This window comes from Thunnus thynnus, chromosome 15 (genome assembly GCF_963924715.1).
Source record: "Thunnus thynnus chromosome 15, fThuThy2.1, whole genome shotgun sequence".
Taxonomy (NCBI): Eukaryota; Metazoa; Chordata; class Actinopteri; order Scombriformes; family Scombridae; genus Thunnus; species Thunnus thynnus.
The window spans coordinates 19,547,332-19,559,344 of NC_089531.1; the positions used below are offsets into that span (position 1 = coordinate 19,547,332).

The 12,013-nt window shown below is 38.3% G+C and overlaps 1 protein-coding gene across 2 annotated transcripts in view; it reads left to right on the plus strand.

Moving 5' to 3' along the window:
* The window catches only part of vps50 (VPS50 EARP/GARPII complex subunit), a 112,069-nt gene extending 100,357 nt beyond the window's left edge, over positions 1-11,712 (plus strand). For both annotated transcript variants that reach the window (XM_067611207.1, XM_067611206.1), the window contains 5 exons: positions 1,327-1,423; positions 2,290-2,448; positions 6,089-6,210; positions 9,605-9,794; positions 9,914-11,712. In XM_067611207.1, the coding sequence (XP_067467308.1) occupies positions 1,327-1,423; positions 2,290-2,448; positions 6,089-6,210; positions 9,605-9,794; positions 9,914-10,033 (688 nt within the window). In that variant the 3' untranslated portion in view covers positions 10,034-11,712. The remainder of the gene's footprint in view (positions 1-1,326; positions 1,424-2,289; positions 2,449-6,088; positions 6,211-9,604; positions 9,795-9,913) is intronic.
* Positions 11,713-12,013: the final 301 nt, after the last annotated feature.

The following is a 12,013-nucleotide window of genomic DNA, read 5'->3' on the forward strand; positions in this document are numbered from 1 at the left end:
CCTTTTATTTTTCTTTGATCCTCCATAACATTGCCACAAATAAGAAATGATTAGCTACAAATTAGCAAGACGCAGGGGATTATTAACAATGTGTCCTAGCAACGCACACTGCAAGGCAATAGCCATAGTCGCGTGGGCATTCACATGGACATGCATCGCTAAGACCGGGCTTAGTTAAGACTGAACTTAATTTTGGTTGGTGCAACCGATGAAAAGTTCATTCTAAAGACTGGTCTTAACAAAGACCAACTTTGGACCAGGCTTAGTGAAGACCAGTTGGTACAACCCATCCCAGTCCACTCAAACATGTTCCCACAGTTTTTATTTAGTGTACGCTAACACTTCATCGATCAGTCTGAGTCTAAAGGTCTTTATTTAGTCAGAGCTGGATTCACAGTGGTATGGGAGTATTAGTTCTGTCTTGCATTGATTTTTTTTTTGTCCTGCATTTCTTTCTCTGCTGCTTCACTTGGCCTCAGTATTTTTTAAGGATAATTGAAATCCATTCATTGTAAAAACTGCTGCCTGATATGTTGGACATAAATAATGCTTTGCCTTGTGAGGTGAGACTTAAACATTTTGGGAATCAGAAATAGTTTTCGGCAGGTGCAAAATGACCACAGAGTAAAGGGACCGGAGGATAATTGTGACAACATAATATGCCGTGACAACGTTGGAGTTTAATCTGTAATGATCACAGGAGAGATATTAGATTGCTGCAACGGCAGCTATCACAATTTACAGAATATGCTCAGAGGGTACAAAGGAGCATTAATTTAAGTAACCATTTGTAACATCTGTAGAGAAATGTGTCCAGATTGTACAGATAAACATTTCTTATCTATTTATATTTTCAAATTAACAGATCTAAATCTGAAAAACCTGAGCATCCAAAGACTTTACTTTTTCTTCCAAACACTTTGCTGATGTGGCAGACAAGAAAAACTCATTAAACAAGCCCAACTACAGTCTTTGATTTTCAGTCACTGCAATTCAGGTCATCAAACCAGAATCAATCATTTAGAGAAAATAAATAAATAAATCATTTTTAAATTTATTTTTGTGTGTACTCTCTGTTGTGTCTGCTTAATTTATTTAATATCACTTCTTGTGTTTTTCACTGTTATTGCACTGAGCAAAATAATTAAATCAAGAATTCAATCAAAACTAATATCAGCTCTTGTAAATAGATGTGTCACTGTTAAGTAATCGAAAAACAAGACATAGTGTAGCAATGATGATTTTATTATGTGCCACATCAAAACATTTTGCAGACCATATCAAGCTACTACTGTGAATTAAATGAGTGTCTTAATCTTTTTGCAGTGTGTTTTTGGCCGAACAGTTCGAGTCCCTTCAATCCCACCTGGACACAATGATGCCTGCAGCCAAGAAGCCCTTCCTGCAACAGTTTTATTCCCAGGTATTGTATGCGTAATACTCATGATTACAGTAACTGTTAAACATGTTGTCAGCTACACGTAGGATTGTACCAAACATCTAATTACAGTGGTACCAAGCCTGTCATTATGATTTATTTTAATCATACAACAGCTCTTAACAAACACTGTCAAGATTTTTTCTAAGAATCACTGTTAACAATTGATCCATAACCACCACTTGTGTTAGTCTTTTAGTTATTTGAAAAAACCCATTACAACAAATAGAATTACCAGTCGATATGAATGAGGTGATTTCTCTGCAAGCTTGTCATGAGCCTACTTCTGAGGTTCAGATCAATTATAAAGCGACACACATCTTCTAACTAAAATACTGTGTGACATATTGACAGTGTCTTTGATGTGCTCCCTATAAAAAAATATTCCAGTGGCATTCACTCCTTTATTTGTAGCCATCGTTCTGGCTTTTGGTTTTCTTTAAAAGCCAATTTCTTCTTAGAGACAAATGACTATGTATCTGCAACCCAGCATTGAGTCCTGTTCCCGATCAACAAAGGAGAAAATTGTCTGTCACTCATAACCAAGCAGGCCACTCTTTTCCAGGCTTTTCTATTATTGTCCACTTGACATTTTGAAATGTTCAGGTACACATACGCAGGTCTGTTTTCCCCAAACATCAAATGAATGTCATGTCCTATGATTTCACACTTGGAAATGTTATTGCAATTTTATATTGTGCAACGGATGACATCATGTTGCCTGCCCAGGGTATTCATCTCAGAAGAGACCTTGACTTTATGTCTGGCTCATCGCAATTTACTGCTCAAGTAACGTTCAGAAACATGTTGAACATAATGTATATACATCTATTCTCCCCTCCTACACTCAGACGGTGTCTACAGCCAGTGAACTGCGGAAACCAATATACTGGATTGTGGCAGCCAAGGCCATCGACTACGAACAAATGTTGCTCATGATGGCTGGAGTTAAATGGGACATTAGGGAGATAATGTCACAGCACAATGTATATGTGGACGTCCTGTTAAAGGTATGTTGCATAAGTGTGTAGGTGAGTGTTGACGTAACGTGTGATGTGATGTATTGTTGGTTAATGAGTGGTTTATGAATAAGCATTACAATGAATTGACACAAGCATTTTGGATCTTAAAATGATGCAAATTGAAATATTAAAGAAGCATTAATTGATATAGGCACAGCAAAACAAGCTGTAAACATACAGTATTATTGACATATGTATCACCTTGTAACATTAGCATTCAGTTGAAGTTTTGTTTTTGGCCTCTTTTTTGGTCTCCACCAACTCAACGAGGGAAATATCTGGCTGTTTAGCTTCTAAATGCTCTACAATGTTCACCAGCTAGTCGCTAACTTTGTCTGTTATCTGTTATGTGGGCAAGTAGTATACAGTAGATTTATCAAAGCCTTTTCACTGAAAACAGCTGCCTGTTGTGGCTGAAAACAAGAGTGGTGAAACCAAAACAGTGAGCTAAAAGACACTTAAACACTCCGTAAAGCTGAGGTGAACTGCAGAGTTAGGGTATAATTTTATATGTATTTGTCATAACAAGCGACCACTTTCACATTATATTTACTAATTTGATGTATTATTAATATAAAAATGTTGTTGAGTGCAGCTTTTAAGAGTACAAACTTTGTCTCGTGTGATAAAGTTTTCAGAGACCAATGTAAATTAGCCACAATACTGAATGTTTTTTTTCCTAATTTGTGCTACTTAATCCTGTGTTCAGAGTCAAGGATGGAGACATCACTGCTGCAGCTTTTGCTCACATTTTATAGAGATAATATGCAAACATATTTCCATTAAGCTTGTTGCATCATTTATGCCAGTGAGACTCTTTGTCAGTTGAATATAAATGATGATTCCAAGACTACTAGTATCAATATTTAAATCCTTGTTTCTGTTTCAGTATATTTTGCATTTTGGAGGACTTCTGAATTGTCCCAGTGTTTATTCTTTATCCCAGACAATTAATTGTCTACTGCGTCCTGCTGGTGTCATGCAATATCCACAATATGCAAAAGTAGAACACAGAAAAGGCAGCTGTAATAGATTTTTTTCTATCTAGCGGGGATTTTCCTCACATTTTGTTGCACTTATGAAATACAATCTGGGTTATACTTTTAACATCTGTGTCATTTACATAAACTATCACTCCTCATTCCACTTAAATTCTAAAGCTCTGAAGTTTCTTGTTGTTTAAATTCATTTGGGGACCTTTAATATTAATTATTTGGGACAGGGTGAATAATTTAGAACATGTGTGAGCTGTTGAGAGTTGAATGCAGATCTCTCCTGAAGTTTTCAGCTTTGTTAAAGACATTTGAGCTTGCAGGCCCCAGAAGTATTTTTTGGAATTGGAAGTTTTCCACTTAATGTGTGTGTTTTTATGCATGCTGGCCTTTTATCCCATCATGCATTTTGCATGGAGGGGCACGACACGTGGCACTAGTTTTGTCGCCTCTGACACTCTTGAGACAGAAAGGTCTGAATTGCTCGCTGCGGAGGGGAGATCATGAACAGACCAAGCCAATACAAATCACCATATACAGTATGCATCAGCACGTCTTTAGTAGCCATTAATGAAATCACGTGTTAAATTACAGATGCTATTGAAATTCCACTAAATAAATATGTAACTAAATATACAGACATCCAGTCAAAGCAAAAATATATCGGTTTATGAAAAAGGAACTCAAACTCACCTCTTGAATTCCTGAATGGCTCATAGATCTTTGTCTGGCTTTGGCAGCTCTGCAGTTAAGCCTTGCTAATTTAGCTTATGAGCGAAATGGCCTGAGGGACAAATCTCTGACTCACTGGCCTGGTTTAAATGCCTGGCTGTGTCAAAATGGTCCTGTTGATGGACTGACATGGTGCATATTCTAACTAGCATGTACTTTCCTCCATCAGGTGCTAATAGCTTGCTCTGACAACTTGTCATACACACATAATGCATATGGATTATGTTATATGCATTGATTGAAAAGAGTGTGCTACACTTTTTTTTTTATTGTCATGCACTCTGGACAATATTTTATTCATGAATTCAGGTTGATCACTTGCATTCAACAATGGCAATGATTTGCATATAAAGTGGCAAGGAAATGCTGGAGCCTCGGAATGACTTCATCGACAAAATGCTTAAGTCAGAAACTGTGGGACTGTTTATGAATGGATAACATTTCATTCCTGGGTGCAAAATTAATGGAAGTTGTACATGACTTATATTCAGATGCAATTTGAATTAAAGTCATCAGACATACGTCTATTAACACTGAAGAGCACACACTTGGAACAAATCCATCACATGTCTTCACTGTCCTTACATGCTGCAATTTATTTCTCTTATAAACAGCGACATAATATCATAATTGCATAATTTCATCCATAATTTAACAGCAACAGCAGTGAGTACAACACGTGTTTGGCATAGCTGTAACTCTCATCTGTGCAAAGTTGTAATGGCTTTTTCCTTCTCTAAAACCCTCTAGATTTTTCAGGGGAAGTCGTTTCTTTCTTTTCTTTTTTTTTTAACAAGTGAATCTTCCTGTGGGATATTTCCTCTTTTTCTTACATTTAGACACAAGCTGTAACAACACCCTCATGACTCGTGTCCTGTTTTTTAAAACTGATTTTTGACGTCAAGGAATGATGGGATATCTGCAATGCCGAGATGTTACCACAGGTGTCAAAAGTCACCTAAAATATGTATGAGGAGTCATAACTTAAAAATGGCCCAAACGGATTTGCAGATGATGAATATGCTGTAAGAGCTTGCATGCATGTCAAAAAGTGTATAAATGTTTCCAGTAGAGATGGTTTCAAACTTGAATACAATATTCAGCACCGCACAAATGATGAGTGTTTAATGCATGATTTGCTGCTTGGTGGATTCATATTTCCTGCCTCCCGTCTGTTACTGTGCATCAGGATTTTATGTGTCCATCACTCCAGACTGCTATATCGTTAAACTAGCTTATTAAAAGTAGAGTAAAATATCACACTGACACACTGTAAGCTGCTTCCTCCAGGGGAAAAAATAATTTAGCCTTAATTCATCTGTTTTAATCATACCAATATGTGCAGTATGCACAGTATGTAATGACCAAAGTATTTACAAAAAGAGTTTGATACAAGCCCCTTATTCAGTTTAATCTTCACAGACTGTAAATAATTACATTGTGCAATTCACAGCGTGAGGTAGTTGTATAACACTGCTCAGCTTCTCCAAGTTAAGATTTGGGAAGCTGGTGTTGGGCGTCATCCAGGAACACAGGGGAGCTGTGAAGGAGTCAGAGGAAATATATTGTTGCTCATAAAGACTTTGTCTTTGTTTATGTCTTTCAGTCAGGAAACCAAACCAAACCATAGCTGTATTTTTCCCTTTTTTGGCTGCAGTTGTCTCTATTTAAGTGACTTATATTGGATGTAGGTTTATGTTTGTTAAATAGACCTTACACAAGCTTATAGCCAGTTTTTACCTTTCATTATTGTTAACATGTCTTTATAATAACATAATTTGAAGCATACTGAATAGAGATCCCACCATCCTCTCTGAGAACACTTAAGCATCAGCTGGTACATTGATTGTACTCTAGTTAACTTTTTATTGCCCTTGTCTTTGTTTTCTCTTCCACCTTCACAGGAGTTCGAGCAGTTTAACAAGCGACTGGGTGATGTTTCCAGACATGTGCGAATCCCGCTGCCTGTGTCTAACGTGCTGTGGGAGCACTGCATTCGCTTGGCCAACAGGACTCTTGTCGAGGGGTAAGAAAGTCATAAAACAACTGTGCAGCCTGTCGTCTTTTTGACTAAGTTATGGACTTGTTGTCACTATTAATTATTTTCAAAATTTCAGTCGAAAAATAGCTTTTGGCAGGAAGAGGGTCTTGATGTGCGTTCAAATTAGCCATTCCCAGATTTTAATACATTTTAGTGGCAGCAGGAGACGAGACAAATCTGATTTCCGTTCTTGAAACTTAAGCTAAGCATGATGGACTTGTCTGTACACTTTCTTGGATTTTCTATTTACTGTGGCTAAGAGCACTTGAAGAGTAAGAGAGTCTAGACTGCAGGTTGCCCTTGATTCATTTAGTCACGCTACTCTTCCCTATGCAAGTAACATCCATCTCTTTATGTCTGCATAAATATGTGCGTATCCAAGTTTGAGTTGGAGTTGTTATCCACCCAAACAAATTGAATTTTAAGCAGTAAGAGCTCTGAAGGTCAAAATATACTGTAAACATCCTTGGTACAAATGCACGTTCACTATAATTCTGCTCAAATATTCTTTTTTAACTGTGTCGTCATGTAGAAATAATGGACTGGATAGTAGTTCCTACCTTATGAAATGCATTTATTCATAAATATAGAATTGTAAAAAAGAAAATCTGCATCTTCAAATCATTGAATATCGCTATTATTGATAGTTTGTCAGTACGCCTCAATCAGCAGTCAGGTTCTATGTATTAAATATTTATTCAGGATGTCTCAGCAACTGCTATTCAAGAAGCAATTCAAGGTGCTACAGTACTTGATGTTGAACTGTGGAAGGGAGGAAAGAAATCTGCAAGTACTAAGATTCCTCCATCCACATCTCATCATTATGGATTATTCTATACAGCAGTGTAACCCAGCTGTGACACTAAGTACATTGCAGACCTGCAGAGCAGTGGCTTTATATCTTAAAAGCCATGGAGGGTTTGGAAGTTGAAGTGTCACATCTTGTTTTGACAGCTTTTGCTGCTGGAAAAGGTCCATGGTGTCTCCTCAAGAAAGCCTATGGAGATACTGAATAAAGATAAAATGTTGTTTTTTTTCCTCTCTATGTTTATTCCTCAGTTTTAACATCTGCATGACATAAATTAGAAAATTTCTTTCCAAAGCATGTTGTCAAGCACCATGAAGCACCAAAGGGGAATTACCTACATTACATAAGAAACCTGGAGACGACTCGTTCTGTTGCCAAGTTCCTTTGGAGAAAACCACCTCTTAATTCTTACCATTTCCTCTTCATGCTAGCAACCCTTTGTGCCCGTCACATCTTTTCAGCTTCGCCAAGGGCCTATCAGAGGATTGCATGACACAGGCCACTCGCACGTAAAACGCTCTTGACACATCCCTTGTAATGGAATTTCACCACGTCCTCCTTTGTAAGCGAGAGATATGGGCTGCGATAGGTGACAGAGTGTGTTTTCTCAGTACCTGCATCTCATGTCTCTTTTTACTCTGAGTCGGTGTGTTGAGTGTACGTGTGAAGTAGGCTTTTAGATCGGAGGTGTGATAAACGCCTCTCATCAGACAGACTGGGAGTGCAGCAGCACCGAGTCTGACCGGCTGTATGATGACGAAGTGAGACGCCAACAGCTGACAATTATGAGGTTGCACACGTTTTATTGGGAACAAGAAAGTGAACCTGGGCTGCTAATTTATACAGGTAACAGTGAACGTGTTGGCGGTTCTGTAATGGCAGGTACAGAAAATGGTTTAGGTTAAAAACAAATGCTTAAGTGCTTTAGTGCTTACCAAATGTTTTAAGGAGAGAGAACATCGGACATTAAGCATAGGTGGAAAGGTTCGCCCTCACCCACTGAGAAAAGGGAACATGTTTACCTCTCTACATATTTACTGAGCACTTTTCTTCATGTTGCATAAGAGAACTTTTGAACTCTTTCCAATGAACAAATGGCCCATTACCATTGCAATGCAAGGCAAATTTAAGCTGCTGCGGCAGTCCTGTACCGTCTGCCTGGTTCCCCCGGCACACTCCCTCCACACATATAAACACTGACACACTCCCAACCCTCTGGCACATCAAGACGGAGCGGTCCAATTTGTTTGTTTGTACTCCAGCTCGCACAGTCTGTTATTCATTTTCTCTGTCCAGCACTCGTCTCCCTTTAGAGACTCCGAAATGGCCCCGTTAGCATTCTGATCCAAAGCTCAAACACTCAGCACCAAACTCTGGCAGGCCTGACAAGCAAAACAGAGAGAGGATGAGAGAGGTGACGAAAGAGAGAGAGGGTGTGAGGCAGAAAAATGGGAAGAGAAGAAAGGAAAGGGAAAGAGAATGTTGAAGTGTGAGACAGAGAGAGTTTACAGAGAGCGTACCTGTCTGTGTGGTGTGCTAATGTACTGTAGATGTCACAGACACTGACCTGCCAGTGGACAACAGCCCTCACTGGCAAACACATAAAACACAGAACACACACACACACACTGTAGTACATGTGTGCTCTGGCAGACAGCTGTGTGGACCAGCCTGCTTTGATATTGAATATAAGATTTATATATATGGCATGCACACTCTTGCATACACACATAAAGACACATCATTTTAATACATAAACTGCGGCACATGACTAATGGTTTAAAGGATGATTCAGCATAACACTGTCATGAACAACATACACATGACACATTTGTCCAAATATTCACAAAACAAGACAAAAAGAAAAGAGGAAAACCAAAACACATAATTGAAGCATTACACAGGATAAAGACACTAAAAGTTAATGTAACTTATTTCCACAGTGTTCCCAGCCCACCCTAAATCATAACAACATGTTCTTCTGCTACATCATAGACTTAAATCAAAGTTGTGACATGTAGATGTAATGATTGTGGGATTACTCACTATACAAATAGTACATTTAGTGCAGTATTTAGTACAAGTTGTCCTGCAAGCTAAATGAATTCTCAGACGTTTTCTGAAACCATCTGGCTACCTTGTGCACTGAAGACAACTAAAACTATGCTGTCATGTTAGCAATGTAGCCAATGTTCTGATGATATGCAATACAGAATGGTCCTTTCAGATTTTTCAAGACCAGTCCAAGCTGCAGCTGGCTTGTTGGCCTGTCCACAATTTAAATGCACCATTTTTCTATTTAAACGATTTAGATATATTAGGTAGCTGTATACAGTACCATCTGGCAATGTGAGAACTGCGACGTGTGGCTGGCTAGCACAAACTGAGTCAAGAGTATTCGAGGGTGGAAAATGTACAATGTGAAAAATTCCCCTCCAGTAAGACACATATGACCAACACCTGTGTTAAGTTTCATACATCAAGAAATGAAAAATGACACAATTCAAATACTTCAGGAAAGGAAATACTTATCTCCTCTTTCCTCTTCTGCTGTTCTGTCCTCTTTTGCAGCTACGCTAATGTGAAGAAATGCAGCAATGAGGGCCGGGCCCTGATGCAGCTGGACTTCCAGCAGTTCCTGATGAAGCTGGAGAAGCTGACCGACCTGCGGCCAATCCCCGATAAGGAGTTTGTTGAGACCTACATCAAGGCCTATTACCTGACAGAGAACGATATGGAGCAGTTCATCAAGAATCACAGGGTACTAAATATGAAGTTATATTTTCCCTCCAAAATGTGAACATCTGTATTTCTCTGAAAGCCTCATATTAAATATCACCATGTGTGTTTTTCTGACTGACTCTTTGCTTTTTTGTGCAGGAGTACTCCATGAAGCAGCTGGCCAACTTGGTGAACGTTTGCCTGGGTTCACATATAAACAAGAAGGCCCGCCAGAAACTTCTGGCAGCCATTGATGACATTGACAGACCCAAGAGATAGACTAATGGAGAGACCACCAAACGTTTCAGCCAGCCCACAGAGATGGACACTCCAACAGAGGAACTCCCATAGCTACACTCAAGGTGGAGCTCAGCGTAGAATGTCTTCATTTTCAGTTTAGAAAATACATACAGAAGTTGAGGTGTGTTCAATGAGCTGCACACAGTACATACAGTAGTAGTAGTTACTGTATACAACGATTTAAAGCTCAAATGTTAGCCTAATGCTAATTTACGGTTAATCTGCAGTCCTTATATGGTCAAAAACTGCCACTTGTTGAATGCACCTCAAGACACGATGATGTACGTAAATACTAAAACTCTATTTCACACTCAAGCATGCTGCAGTTACTCCATTCATAGATGTACCATAATGCATGCCCTCACATTTCCATGTAACAAACATGCCGCTTACAAAGTTTTTCTGCAAACTGTCTGCAACCACAATATCATAAACCTCTTCAGTGCCCATAAGAAACAGAAATTCGTTTTTTTTTTTGTTTTCAGATAAACTGCTAGAAATACATCTAACAGTGTAGTGTGCATTTGACCATGTGGCTGTTTGGCATTCCATCTGTTTTTATCATGTGCTTATACAACTCTTACCTTGAGATAAAAAATAATAATAATAATGATGAGTGAACATTTGCTACAGTAAATTTGATAGCAGCGTCATGTTGTTAAGCTTTGTGATAAAATGTCCCAATTACAGATCCAAGAGAAGTTTTTAGTAGTTAAAAAGCATCTATTATCTAATGTAAAGCCTTGGTCACATGATTGAATGTGCTCTCTTGATGGAGAAACAGTAGATCTGGGTTATTGTTCACTTTAATCATTTATTATATGTTATTCCAACCCATGTATTTGCTGTTTATTGTTTCACTTCAGGGTATTTGTTGAGCCTGACTGGATTCTGTGCTTCTTTGTTTTTGTTTTGTTGTTTTGTCCACGAATGACATAAATCTAATATAATGATGATTCTGAAAATAATATAAATTGCTGTAGTTAGCTATTTAGATTGTACCTGCACCAGCTGCATTTGTTTGTTTTTCATCTGTCATATCTGAGGAGGAAATTATTTTTTGCTGTCCTGGGGTGAGTTTTTGTAAGTCTTTGTGAAAAGTGCTTATCTTGGAATTCAGTCTCAGGCCTTCTTGTAGAACAGTGAAACGTTGGCTTATTTTTTATCAATTTTGCAGGTTTGTGCAGTCAGGCACTGATTATGTGATTTCTCATGAGTTAATAGTTGAACTGTGTCGACTACAAGAGCTTTCCCCCCTCCCCCAGTCATCTCCATTAGTTTAACCTGACTAACTCTGCTGACAGGCAGATTGGATTAACGTCAAAAGGAAAAAAATGAAGTTACAGTTTTCGATACTGCTTCATGTTTTGTGTGCAACTATTCCAAGAAGAATACTGTAAATGTGAATGTTTTGAGCAATGTCTGTATTTATTTCTTGCTTTGTGTCTTGTTTGGGTTTTTATATAATTACTGGAAGTGTGCTGTCATTTATCACCTCTCGGTATCGTGTAACTTATCAACTGAGGCAAATGCAAATATTTAAACATTGTCAAAATGATGTTAAGGGTCAAGTGCACTATAGTGAAAATCAGTAATCAGTGTTGGAATTGTAGGTTGAACCAAAATGATTCTAACATAATAAACACACTAACCAACTACATGTGTTGTCTTAATAATTTTGTCTTTATCTTTACTCCTACCATAAATCATATCCAACCTTTACAATATCCACCCTACAGCAGTTTCAGTAGAGGTGTTGATGCTGTTGATCAGAATATATGAGTGTTACCTTTCAGCAGTGCCGCTGTCCATTCTAATGATGCTTTACTCAGCCAGGAGCAGGATGCTGTCAGACTAATTAATATGGCTTCCTGTGTGGTTACAAGCCGTCAGCCTCCCTGTTTAGGAGGTTCATACTGATCAGGCTAAACTGAAAAAGCTGTGAAAGACTCATTATAA